This window comes from Carex rostrata, chromosome 13, assembly GCF_964058835.1.
Source record: "Carex rostrata chromosome 13, lpCarRost1.2, whole genome shotgun sequence".
Taxonomy (NCBI): Eukaryota; Viridiplantae; Streptophyta; class Magnoliopsida; order Poales; family Cyperaceae; genus Carex; species Carex rostrata.
The window spans coordinates 7,144,205-7,158,003 of record NC_135930.1 but is presented as its reverse complement, the minus strand read 5'-3'; the positions used below and the strand labels follow the sequence as shown (position 1 = coordinate 7,158,003).

General features: G+C 34.4%; 2 protein-coding genes across 2 annotated transcripts; both read left to right on the top strand.

Moving 5' to 3' along the window:
• The first annotated feature begins 302 nt into the window (after positions 1-302).
• On the top strand, positions 303-2,992 carry LOC144564351 (pectate lyase-like). The gene is made up of 4 exons (XM_078313954.1): positions 303-862; positions 1,224-1,887; positions 2,184-2,287; positions 2,557-2,992. The coding sequence occupies exons 1-4, from the start codon at positions 666-668 to the stop codon at positions 2,915-2,917; spliced, it is 1,326 nt and encodes a 441-aa protein (XP_078170080.1). The 5' UTR covers positions 303-665; the 3' UTR covers positions 2,918-2,992.
• A 5,986-nt stretch (positions 2,993-8,978) lies between these two features.
• LOC144564585 (zinc finger BED domain-containing protein RICESLEEPER 1-like) lies at positions 8,979-13,266 on the top strand. Its single transcript, XM_078314194.1, has 4 exons — positions 8,979-9,333; positions 10,098-10,347; positions 10,884-12,775; positions 12,863-13,266. The coding sequence occupies exons 2-4, from the start codon at positions 10,114-10,116 to the stop codon at positions 12,888-12,890; spliced, it is 2,154 nt and encodes a 717-aa protein (XP_078170320.1). The 5' UTR covers positions 8,979-9,333; positions 10,098-10,113; the 3' UTR covers positions 12,891-13,266.
• Positions 13,267-13,799: the final 533 nt, after the last annotated feature.

Genomic DNA, 13,799 nt, shown 5'->3' with positions numbered 1-13,799 from the left:
TGATTTAGAAACTTCAACAATTTAAGAATTGAGAACTAAGCTTGTTTAGTTGCAATTGATACTAAAATAAGAAAAAGTGATATTTATTTCATTTAAATAACTGTAGAGGCGTAATTTGTATACCAGTAATTTACTGAAATCCCTACAGGCATATAAAGAAGGGAGCGGGGGGTTTTGAATGAGCATCGGACCAAAGTCAGTTGGTGTCCGATCTGGATCGTTCGACTCCAGTAGAGATTTATGCTTACTATTAAAATTATAAATCGAGTGCACGAATCTCAACATGGATTGAACGACTTAGACCAACCATCAGATCAAGATCGGATGCCCATCAAATCTGCTTCGCTCACTATTAAGAATATGAGTTCATGACCACCTGATTATAGATACAATTGCAAGTGTCCAAGTAATTGCAAATGGCGCGCCAAAGCAACAAACTACATTATGCAACTTGGAGGTTCATTTCCTTTTATTAGCGTTGCTAACCTCTAAAATCTCCGAATCAATTCCCTTTATTAGCGTTGCTGTTTTAACCCCTTCTCATTTTTGCTCCCTTCATTTGAAACGCCAACAAATTTTGCAAACCACCATAAACCAAAATACATAAATTTAGCTTCCAATCAGAGAAATGTTAAGTTGTGTTTATTCTAGCATAGCCTCAAAGGATGGCAGGCCCCAACTGGAGCAGTGTTCTCATCCTTATCTGCTCCTTCCTTTCTGTCCTGTTGGCCGGAATGGCCACTGCTAATTTTACAGATGAGTACTGGAAGCAGAGGGAAGAGATTTCACGTGCCCGGAACTTGGCCTCTTATGAACCTGAGCCTGAGGTAGCCACCGACCACTTTAACAGAGCTGTGCATGAGTAAGCATATTTACTTATTTAGTTATATTGTGAATATTATGATCAATATAAATTATGTTATGTAAATATGTAATTGATGAATATTTTTTTTTAATTTTTTGGTATACATGACATACAATATTAACCGTTCGAATTTGTTGATAGAGTTTTATATTTTTGAATATTAAATCAGAAGAGAATTAGTGACAACTTACAGCACTAAAATATAAGTATCAACTAAGAAGTCTGAGACTTCTTCAATAGATAAATTAAAATAGCAAGAAGAAACTTGAAAGTAAAAATATTTTTGTAATATAAAAAAAATTTCACCTTCTAACCATCAAACTAATTGTAATAACAATTTTTCTTCCATCCTATACAGAGCACTTGACAATAACAGCACTAGGCGGGTATTGCGTCAATGGCATGGTCATGTATGGACCAGCAAGTGCACAGCCACCAACCCAATTGACCGCTGCTGGCGGTGCAGAAAGAACTGGATCCGCGAACGCAAGCGTCTAGTCAAGTGTGTCAAGGGTTTTGGCCGGGGCACCACCGGTGGTGCTGCAGGCCGGTACTACGTCGTCACCGACCCCTCAGATAATGACTTGGTCAAACCTAAACCTGGTACACTCCGTCATGCAGTCGTGCAAGACAAACCACTATGGATTATTTTTGCGCGTGACATGGTCATTACCCTTCGTGAAGAGCTCATAATCAACAGCCACAAAACCATTGATGGGCGTGGCGCTAGGGTTCACATTGCATATGGTGCACAGATCACGATCCAGAATGTGCATAACATTATCATACATAATGTAAAAATACATAATATCACTAATTCCTGGGGCGGCATGGTAAGAGACTCCTTGAGTCACTTCGGGCTGAGAACTGCTAGTGATGGAGATGGCATATCTATTCTTGGATCAAGTAAAATTTGGATAGATCATGTCTCCATGTGGAACTGCAAGGATGGTCTCATTGATGTCATTCAAGGCTCTACTGCCATCACCATCTCCAATAGTCACTTCACAAAACATGATCATGTCGGTTACCACCAAATTTATATTTTCAGTACCAGCAGATTAATTAAAAAGACACAGTAAGAACATTCGGAAAAATTTCCACTGAAAAGTTCAAAAATCTTCTGTTCATATCAAGTGATTTCATTCAATATCGATATCCTGATCCAGAAGACAATAAATTTTCTATGTTTATAACAGGCACAACCTTGTTTAATTTGCATTAGAAATTAAAAATATATATATCTTCCAAAAAGTTATTAGAAATAGTTCAAATTATTAGTGTGAAAATAATTGTAACTAATATATAGAAATTCTAGGTGATGCTTTTTGGGGCAAGCAATTCATATGAGGATGACAAAATCATGCAAATTACAGTAGCGTTCAACCACTTTGGAAAGGGACTGGTTCAAAGGATGCCAAGGTTTGGGTTCTAATTAAATTCTACATGTACATTACAAATTTTTTTCTGAAAATTTTATATGAATTTAGTCTAAACAGAGTTCAAATTATTTTTTTACCAGATGAGGCATTAATTTTCCTTACATGTATAGCATAAAAATTGGGTCATTAACTTTCCTGTGATAAGTATTAGTGTTTATCAATTTCTTTTTACACTGGACATTTAAAATACCATTTTAATGTTTTCTTCAAAATAGAAATTCTGAATTCACTTGTAATTCTTTGCTCTAGGTGCCGATTTGGATTCTTCCATGTGGTGAATAACGATTACACTCATTGGGAGATGTACGCCATCGGTGGCAACATGAACCCCACAATCATCAGCCAGGGCAACCGTTACATCGCACCACCTAATATGTTTGCTAAGGAGGTCACTAAAAGAGAATACACATTACAGAGTGAGTGGCAGGACTGGGTCTGGAAATCAGAGGGAGACTTGATGAGTAACGGTGCTTTCTTTATTCAGTCTGGCGGGAAATCTGAAATGGCGTACAGCAGAAAGGGCTTCATTAAGGCTAAATCAGGCACCTATGTCAAGCGTCTAACACGCTTTTCTGGGACTCTTAGTTGCAAGAGAAATCAGATGTGCTAATTGTACTACATTTTTCCTTTTCAAGAGATCAGTTGGTGTGTTCAGAACAGTGGAATCCGATAAATTTTCAATGGAACATGTGTGGATCTTTTATGTATGAACTTTCAAGGAACAATTATTTGGTGTCATGTACTTTTGTGAAAGTTTCTTTGTTTTGGGATATTTTTGAATTTTTTTGCATTTTTAATTTGGGTGCTGTATAGGTACTGGTACGGTGGAGTTTGGGTACCGGTACCGGATTGTATTCCCTGATAGCTACTATTGGGTTTTCAAAAAAGAAAGTTTTTTTGTTTTGGCTGTTACATATTATCACCCTGGGAACAGTGAACTGAAAAAGAACACAGAATTAATGTCTTAAGTCGATTAGTAGGGTATTAGTTATAGAAATTGAAAGCAAGTACAACTTACGGTGATATGATCCTATTAACTATTTTGGATTGTTGGATTGATGTCCATACCTTTTTATTTTACTTCCCTCGACGCGCACCTCAATCCTATGAGCTGGCTACCCAACTCCTGTATGCAGTGGAAAGAAGCAATCTCTGGAGAACGACTTGTAAATCCTTAAATATGTACACCGGAAGTAGTACTATTCAATTGGAGGCAAGCCGAAATAAGTATATTCTAATGTTTAATTTTATTTGGTTTAAACAGAATTAAAATTTTTATTGTTAAAACTGTTAAAACTGTTTGGTTAATTTAATGCAGTTGAGTGACTGAGTGTGTGTGTGTGTGTGTGTGGGGGGGGGGGCGCGTTTGATGGCCTTGACATACGAAGAAGGCGTAGTAAGATCTCCCTGCTTTCTTTAATTTGGTGAAGGGAGTTGCAGCGCAGGATGGATTCTAATGTGATAGAATTACGCGGATGAAATTGACCTTTGGAATTTTCCCAAATTTTTAATTCATACGAAAAGAAAAAAAATATAAACAGGTATCGATTTCAGACAATTTTGATTTAAATCGACTACTAAATAATTCAACAGTTGAAATATGTGTTATTAGACAGCCGATTTTTCAAAAGATAATAACGCAGATTTCAATATATAGCTGAATTATTCAACAGAATAATTCAAAGGTTATGGTATAAAATGAAATCGTTCAAAATTAATGGTATGAATGAAATTTTGATATTTTTTTTATATGTTACTTATAAAAACAAGTCCAGAGAATATAATTTCTGTATGTCAAATTATTAAATCTTAATCATTGAAACCATGCACGTTCCGTGCTCTGGACTTGGGGGATATTGGGACAACGTTTGACCAGATGGGAATAAACTAAACCTAAATATTGCACATTGGCGTGTCAATTGTTGACTAGCTATTTTCTTTATCCTTATGCCTATTGGCCTGTATAAGTTGTACTAAGCCCATTAGTCCAACGCCGCCCCTTTATCCTTTTCTTCAAACAAAAAACCTCTTCCTCAAGGCAAAGCAACTTGATTTTGATGCCTGTTCATCAACCCTAGCTAATGTAAGTCCTTTTGGGTTATACTAATCTATAATTACTTCCTTTTTTTAGTTTAGCTCTCACTTCGATCTATCTTTATTTAGTTAATTGCTTAATTGGGTCTCTTGTACTTCCTCATTTAGTCAGGGGAACCAACTACGCCCCCAAATTGCTAGTTCTTGTGCGTTATTACTGTTCTATCTTTCTCCAGAGTAGATTCCTACATTATTATTGTAATCATCCAATAATTTGTTCTTTGGGATGTCACCGGTTGTAGGATTGGTCTCCAAAATGTATGTCTTAGTACACATATCATATATAGATTGAAGAAACATGTTGGAGTTCACTCTAGTTGCCTCCCTATATATATTATATGTCCGACGAAATATGCGTAGGCTGCATGTTCGAGAAGTGAGAGTAGAGAGACAAAAGACATAAGTTGTCTTTAAACTTAAATTATCAAATTAACTTGATTACTCTCTTACCAAAAAGTTCTAATTACATACTCATGGCCGGTCCTGGGGCAGGGCACCCCAGGCGATGGCCCCGGGCCCCAGGATTCAAAGGGCCTCAAAAAAAATTTAGTATGTATATATTACAAAAAATTATTTGTATATATTGAAAATAAATAAAATATTAAAAATCAAACTTTGTATATATAAAAGCTTTAAACTTTTCTATAAATAAAAATGATCTATTGGCATATTAATAAAACTATATATATATATATATATATATATATATATAAAGGTAAGGGTGTAATCGGTCGGATATGGATCGGATAGTGATCAAACTGTATCTTTATCCATTGTAATTTTTCAAATACGGATGCGAATATGGATAGTCTCGGATACGGATCGAATATTAAATGTATAAGAATACGAATTATATATCAGACGGATATGAATATAATTCAGATAATTAAAAAAATTACTAATATACATTCTAGTAAAGTATAATATCTAAATATAGTTTTTTTTTTCATTCATTAATTAGATCTAATATTTTTCATAATAAATTTGTTTGATACAAAACATACATCATATTACCAAAATATTAGTCACTATTCAGCTCATAATGTTATATTGTTAATCAGAATATATCAATTCAAGATCAATAGTATTTTTTTCTAAGCACGTACGACAAAAATAAAAAGAGTCTTGAACCAGCTACATTAACGATTATATATCAATACCATGCAGCTAAAATATAAGTAATAAATTATTTGTATTTAACAACTCATTTCTTGTGGACTAGAGGTGCAAATAATCAGATACAGATAGTTACGGATAGTTAATTATTAAACCGTATCTTTATCCGTTGTAACTTTGCGGATACAAATACCGATAGTCTCGGATACGAATATAGATTAGATAATTTAAGTAATTTTTCGGATTCAGATCCGAAAGAAATCGGATAATATCTTATTCATTTACACCTCCATATAAATGACTCAAACTTATCTCCCGCCCCAGGTCCCAAAATCTTTAGGACCGGCCCTGATTGGATCCTCAATACAGATACCATATTGTGAGATTTTACTTTGATGACTCTCCATAGTGCAATCAGATTTGGGAACGCTTCCAAAAACTTTTTGATGCATATGTAGTATCTAGTTCCCAGAGTCAAAAGAAGTAAAAAAGGAGCAAAAACGAAAACCCAAAGCACAGAACTTGACGAGTATCTTACTGACGACTTGGTTGGTCTTGATGATGCAAGCTTTAACCTGTTGGGTTGGTGGAAACATAATAGATTGCGATATCCCGTACTATCTAGGATGGTACGGGATGTACTTGCTGTTCCCAGTTGTGTGTATAGCATAGAAGGTAATATCAGTTCAGATTTGAGAGTCCTGAATGGAGTAAGCCCTGAACTTGTAGAAGCTTTGATTTGCTCCAAGGATTGGATTATCTCGGACGAACAAAGGCACACAGATATCATTTGTAAATTATGGTGATCAGTACTTAATCATACTGTCACTGTACTATCTAGTTCATGTCTTGTGTAATAATGCCTTGTATAAATTGTAGCATCTCAGAGTCCATGGAATCTGCTGGAGGAGGCGGTGCATAGCTCAAGAACTTGGAAGAAGTAACGTTTTTGTTTTTGTTTTCTTTTCAGAAATGGGACTGGAGGGTATGTCTCTGTGATGTTTTGGTGGGTATATTTTGTGGGTCATGATGCTCAGAGACTGATGATGTTGTTATGCTGGGTTTATTTTGTGAAATTGATGATGTTATGTGCCTGATTAGTAAGAGACAGCTTTTTGTTAATCTAGGGGTAGTTGAACAATATAATGAGTAGTTGCTAGGGTGATGATATTGACACTATTAATATCTTTATTAACACAACACTATCTAAATATTTTAATATATAAATAAATTTATCCTTCATTAACTATGTCCTTAAAAACTATACCTCTCATTCATTATTATAATATTTTGTTTCCTTAATTTCTTTTAGAAACTAATATATTCTTTCTCCCACATACATTATTGTATGATTCTCTTTCTTTGAAAGTTAAATCTATAAATTAAATAAATATTTGATAATATTTCTTATTTATATTTCATCATATTTTAATATTTTAAATATATTACAAGAATGAAAGCTTTTATTATATTATTGAAATTCTATCAATATATACATTTATATTACCCAACTCCAAGTATCTACTTAAAGAAAAGAAAAGAAAAAGTTATTTTGGCAAAATATTTTTTTTTAAAATAAATCTATCGGCACTAATTGTATATAAATTTCATAAATATTATTTTTTTTTTAGACCGAATCTTTTTAATTATTTTCTATTGGATATATCCATTATTATATTTTTTTTATACATAATAAAACTCATTTGGTATAATTAGACTGAAAATCAAGAAAAATGCAAAACATTTGGTGTATCATTTAGATGAAGATTTCATGCACTATGTTGTAATATTTTGAAGATTTGTGTTATAATTAATTTTTTTTTAATTTGTGAAACAATTATTTTGTTGTTAGGGAGGAATATATATACAATATTTTTATTTTTTGTTTTTTGGAGTGTGGTGAGGGGAGAGGGTATATGTGTTGCCTGATAAACAATGCTTCAATTTAGATAATAGAAGGTGATCCAAAAAATTCAGTTTGTTTCAGAAAAAAGGAGTAGAAGATGCAAAAAATTAAGAACTTTCTAAGAGCTTGATAAATAATAAATTACTGATAGAATCATTGATAGCTCCAATCTGCTGCTTTTTTTTCTCACTATGAAGAAAAACAGATTTAGAAAGTCTTTTAAAAGATATATAGACATTAAAAAGTTTACTATTTAAGGGAGCAAAAAGAAGTAATTGCTTAATGAAGGGCAATTTTGTCCATCAGATAAGAAAATTTGAATTGTATTGTGTCGATAACAAATTTTAATAGTGTTAATATCAGCTCCCTAGTTGCTAGTGCTTGATTGTAAGTTAACTGTTTCATATTAATGGAACGGGCAATCTTGCCTTTCATCAAAAAAAGAAAAGAAATGTACTGGAGCAAGTATCTTTTCTTAATTTAATATGGAATGACATAATTACGGATCTGCAAATTTAGTTCAGTTTAGTATGGCCAAGTACTATTTTGAATTGTATTTTCGAAGATGCTTGTATTAAACATTTTGCGTTTTTACCTTTAAAAAAAAATACTTTTGCATTTCAAATTGCTATATTATACCCTTGTTATATGTTAATTTGAATAATAAAGTAATTAACTTTTTACCTTCAAATATACTGAATTTTTGACCGTATACGGATTTGCAAGTATCTTTTGCATTTTTGACATTCAAATAATAAAGTAATTAATTTTATACTCTATGATTGACACGTCTTTAAGACCTTCAAACTCAACTTTTTTATGGAGTATCACTAATTGAGTGGAAGGGACCTTATTAAATCTTAATAAATATTGGTTGAAAAATCAAGTCTGGCACAATTGATTAAGACATTTTTTTTTTAGTAATAACCGATTTATAAGTTTTAACCCTTATTCTTGCTTAAAAAATAACATCTCTTTTTAACGCATGAAATAACCCTTATTCTGCTCTACCCTTTGTTCTATGATTTTTTAAGTTTTCGAATATTGACACTTTTAATTCCCTTTTTGTTTCACATTGTCTGATTTATGATCTAACCATCAAATGTCAAATGAAAAAAGAAAAATCTAAAAATATTTTTGCAGAAATCCATATATCCAACAAATAATGATGAATGTTACTCCGCTGTTTTTCAAATAGAAGAGCAAGATCCTGTTATTCAAAATCTAACCATTAATTTTTTCGTGCACGAATCTCGATACAGATGAACGGTCGAATTTGAAATAATAGAGTTATGCTCTCCAATATCGATAGGGGTTATATCGCCGTACCACTGCCGCAGCGTGTCTTCTGGGCTTGTCGGATCCGAATCGGTTGTCCTATTTGTTGGATTTCGCCATTTCGGAAACAACTATCGGAGAAAACCACGGATATCGGGCCTCCAGATCCATTATCTTCCCTTCCACAGCAGCATCTTCACGGCCTCTGGTCTGGATCCCCTAAAGTAGCTCAAAATTTGAGCTATGATCTAAGATAGTTCGATCATAATCTTGGCCAAACTGGCCCGAGGTGGAATGCACGGCGATACTTTAATATTACTGCCAGTGTAGATCTGACGGTCCCGATCTAAACCTAAAATTTGTGTTACTTTAGGTATCCGAATTCCATATTTACCGGCACCTACATTTTTCGCATCTCATTAATTCGCACCGCCATGAAAATGTCGTGCGGTGGTTGTGACTTGTGAGTAGCAACATAGAAGCCCTTTCCCAAATTTCCCCCTTTCGGAAAAAAACCCTTACACTAATTCAATTTGAATCATACCCCCCGACCCCCTCCAGTTCACCCCTCCTCCAACTCTGCAGTCAATGTCTGTCGAAGCTCGTTTCGATCTCACTGGTGAAAATTAATAGTAAGTGATTTTTTTTTTCTTTTGTTCAAACCAGAATGCTCTTGTTCTGAATTCTTAGTTAATTGATTAGTTTAGTTAGTCTCCTCTGTCCCTTGTGTATATGCCTACTTTGATTAGTATGAGTATCTTGCTTGATTTTGTGGAAAATTAGGATTTCCCGAGGGTAATTATCAGTATCTTGATTTACAGAAGAAATTCATGGTACCATTGACATATGCTTTTCACATAAGACTTCTGCAACTTTTGCAATAGTCGATTAATTCACTGATTTGTAATTAGGAGGCAGGGTAGTATTAATGGTAAAATTCTCTGTGATTACTGTATGATTGAAGAAATTCATTCAATTTATTTATTTATTTGGTCTTGTCTACCTAATAACCTCTTGTTTGCTCGAGTTCACGCAATAAAACTTGGACTTGTTACAATAAGTAAAATGAGGCATCTTTCAGTTGAATTAGTATATTATTATTGGTCGCAGTCAATTAATGCTGACTTGAATCAGCCCTTTTCAGCAAAATCTGTACATGTAAGATATACCGGCATATGAGATGGCACAATACATTTCTCTTATGCCTTCCCTACATATACGGATTTTGTTGAAAATGAAAAAAAAAATAAAAATACAAAACGGAACTAGCACGATCAATAAAAATTTCCAGCAATGCTGAATTATTTTGACCACTTGTACCATCTATTTATTTTGAAGTTATAATTCTCATCACGGATGAACCTAAATTCTGAAATATTTTTTTCTGAAAATGTAGATTTTTCTTCATTATCATGTCTACCATTGAAGAAGACGTTCTACTCAAGAGATCAAGGAGGAAATCTGAAGTGTGGAAGTATTACGAGGACTCACCAGACAGTGAAAGAGCTATCTGTAAAGCTTGCGGTAAAAGCTTAAGTGCAAAGAGTAAGACAGGGACATCCCATCTGAAACGCCACATTGAAACATGCCAAAACTTTCTGGAAAGAGGCATGAACCAATCTCCATTCATAGATTGGCAGGAGGAGGTTAGAAATTTGCTTTGTAGACATCAACTCTCTTATGTGAAAGGAAGGTTATTCTCAATTTTTCATTTGGAATTGCTGCTTTTATCAGACAAGAAATGAGATCTGAGGTCAACTCTCTTATGAGTTGTGTTCAGGTCAAGCAATGTCTTTTTACTAGTATGCTGTGAACAAGAGATAAGTACATTGACTGGAGTTTATTTTTGTTCTTTTGGTTTCAAAAAAATATATAAGGGTTGGATTGTTTCTGACCTGTTTGTCGGTCAAAAAATTTTGAGTGATCTCAAGTTGGGTCAGATCAGGTTAAATTGTAAGATGACCTAGTTTCCTTGCATTTGATTAGATATTGAACTAACAGCTTTCATATGGAGTTTGGCATCTTAAAAAGAAAAAGAAAAATTTCAAAGCAAATGTGATTGGGTTGATTCAGAAGATAGATATTCCCATTTATTTTATGTTTAATTAATATTAGCCCCTCATGTTAAAGATTATTTTACTGTGGTCAGAATAAGATGCTAACTTGGTCTGCTACACTGCAGATTTCAATGTGTAACATTATTGAAGACCCAGAATCAGGTGACCAAAGCATATCTAACAAGAGACCAAAGAAGTCTGACCTGGAATCAGGTGACCGAAGCATATCTAACAAGAGACCGAAGAAGTCTGACGTGTGGGACCATTTTCAGAAGACACCTGATCATCTGAGAGCTATCTGTGAGTATTGTGGTCAAAGTTATAGTTCAACAAAGGCGTCAGGTACAAGTCATCTGAAACGTCATCTTGAAAGATGCGAGAAGCGACCAATGGGAGATATAAAGCAACCTCTCTCAGTTGCTTTTCAGGATGAGTATAGAGATTTTGGTTTGAACCAAGAACAAAAAAATGAGGAACCTCATCTGAAGATGGCTATTATGGCTGAAATCCCGTTGCTTTCTTCAAACTGTAAAAGAGTTTGGCGCAGTTTGATGGGACCAATCAACTTGGAGAGGGAAGTTTGTGACTACTATCAGAATGAGAAAATGAAGTTGGCTGTTCAATTGAAGAATTTAACTTCTCGAGTTACCTTTACCTGTGAAATGACAGGGGAGGTAGAAGGATACATCTCCATAACTGCATATTTTATTAATGATGACAATTACTTGGTTAAAAGGTTGATTGGTTTCAAGAAATTATGTGATTCTGGCCTAGTGGCTGCTATAGAAACTTGCTTATCTGACTGGAAGCTCGAGGATAAACTCTTTACATTTACGCTTGATTCTGGTTTAGATCAGTCAGAGGTGATTGATAGCTTAAGATCAAAGTACTCTTCTAGAATGTTATTTGATGGCCAGTACATCCACGTACCTTGTTGTAAAACAATACTGGTCGAGTTTATTGATCATTACTTCTACTCCTTTGTTCTTGAAGAGGGTCGCAAAATAAGAGAATTTTTTGATACTCTGACGAACATTCCTAGCCGAATGAGCACCTTCAACAAACTTGCAATGGAGATGGGTTTTCCTCCTGTAGATGTAATTTGGCTGAAGAAATATTCCGAAGATCTTGATTCGGTTGTTCTATTGTTGAAAGATGTGATCTTATATAAAGATGTATTCAGTCGGTACATACTTACAGAAATAGGTCAATGGCATTTCACCCCGTGTAGTATTAATTGGAAACGAGTGGAACTGGCACTTCAAATTATTGGGCCAATTATTGATATAGTGAATGAGTGGTCCAGTTGTCACTACCCCCGTCCAAATTTGTACTTTCAGAGTCTCTTGGAAATCAGAACCGTTATATCGAGTTTGGAAAAAGATATTAGTGAAGTTGAAATTGTACGTGAAAGTGAAGCTGGAGAAAAGAATGTTTCTAGTTTGAAAGATTCAATTGCCGATCAGCTGGGCACATGCAATGAGCTCCTTTTCATTGCTTGTATATTGGATCCTCGATTCAAGTTAATTTACTTGGAATATTGCTTTGGGAAAATTTTCGAGTCAAATCAAGGGAAAGTTAGAATATACAGGATTCGTGAATGCCTTAGAATGTTCTTCGAGGAATATGCACAAGAGAAAGCCAATGAATCATCTTCTCTACCCAGTGAAACTACCAATATTAAGCAAGAAGGTTCTTCAAGTGAATATACACTGTGTCGCACAAAAATTATCAATGAATTCTCTATGTATAAGAAGCAGTGTAAAAAGAACATGAAAGAATCTGAACTAGATGAGTATTTGAGTGAAGATGTAGTTGATGTGACAGATGCGGATTTCAACTTGTTGGGTTGGTGGAAACAAAATAGATCGCGCTATCCTGTACTAGCTAGGATTGCACGTGACATACTTGCTGTTCCGAACTTGCGTTCAAATATCAGTGCTGAAAAAGAAGCAAACCCTAGGCTGGTCGAGGCTGTGATGTGCTCAAAGGCCTGGATTATCTCTGATGTACAAAGGTACAGATGTATAACTAATTTTACACTCTTGGTATAGTCGTACTATTATGTTTGCAGTTTTCTAATGTTTTTGTCACACACAAACAGTGATGTACCAGGGGAGCAGAGTCGATGACACTTGGTCTTGCTATTGGCATGGCATGGAATTGTAGCACCGGGAAATCCCGGAAGGGGTTCAGGCCTGAATTGAGAAATCCTATGGGATGAAACAATTTTACGTAATCTACTTCAAAAGAAACAATGCTATGTCATACTTTATGATGTCTGACTTCTAGCCCGTGAATTCGAGCGCAGTGCGGCACCTTTTCTTAATTGCAAGCTGTAGTGAAAATGGTTATTGGTTTATAGTTGTAGTTAGAATTTTAACTTTTTGTGTATTGAAGTAGTTTCTGTGTGCCACCACCCTTTCTTGTTATTTTGTGCTTGAGACTGTTCCCAATTTTGTAGATATTGGAGCCCAAATAAACTGAATTAGTACATCGACATTTTGATATGGGCATATAGCAATTCCTGCATCAAATTAAAGTTGATATTTATAAGGATTGATAATTATAACTCAATATTTTTTCAAACAAATCTTACTCTGAAAATGTATAACTTGAGCTTAGTATCAACGGACTTGTAGTGTCGATGCCAAATCAACTCTTCTGCAAGTATGAACTATGTGTGGTATCCTACGGGTCTGTTATTAGGAAGAAAAATATTGATGTCATTTTACATAAAATTTCAAACATTCGCCCAAATTTGTTTTGTAGCAATTTCAATCCATTTGCTCGTGCCAAATACGTACAGAAATATCACACTTGCCTTTATTTTGTATTAATATATTTTTAGTTTATTCGTCGTGCCATCTTATAGACAATTTTTTTTTTTTAAATGACTCCCTTAACTGCGACATCTTTATAGAAAAAAATAACGACTCCCTTAACTAAGACATCTATTTTTTTTGCTAAAATATTTCTTATAGGGTTGAACTTGTATCTATTCTCACATAGATGAGATCCATCATCATCTAAATAAGCTC

What these genes read in the sequence shown, in the direction of transcription:
- LOC144564351 (XM_078313954.1), top strand. Translation starts at nt 666, where the DNA reads ATGGCAGGCCCCAACTGGAGCAGTGTTCTCATCCTTATCTGCTCCTTC. An exon ending in TTTAACAGAGCTGTGCATGA is followed by an intron (nt 863 to 1,223) that starts GTAAGCATATTT and finishes CATCCTATACAG; the next exon opens with AGCACTTGACAATAACAGCA. An exon ending in CTGGTTCAAAGGATGCCAAG is followed by an intron (nt 2,288 to 2,556) that starts GTTTGGGTTCTA and finishes TCTTTGCTCTAG; the next exon opens with GTGCCGATTTGGATTCTTCC.
- LOC144564585 (XM_078314194.1), top strand. Translation starts at nt 10,114, where the DNA reads ATGTCTACCATTGAAGAAGACGTTCTACTCAAGAGATCAAGGAGGAAA. An exon ending in TCATAGATTGGCAGGAGGAG is followed by an intron (nt 10,348 to 10,883) that starts GTTAGAAATTTG and finishes GCTACACTGCAG; the next exon opens with ATTTCAATGTGTAACATTAT. An exon ending in ATTATCTCTGATGTACAAAG is followed by an intron (nt 12,776 to 12,862) that starts GTACAGATGTAT and finishes ACACACAAACAG; the next exon opens with TGATGTACCAGGGGAGCAGA.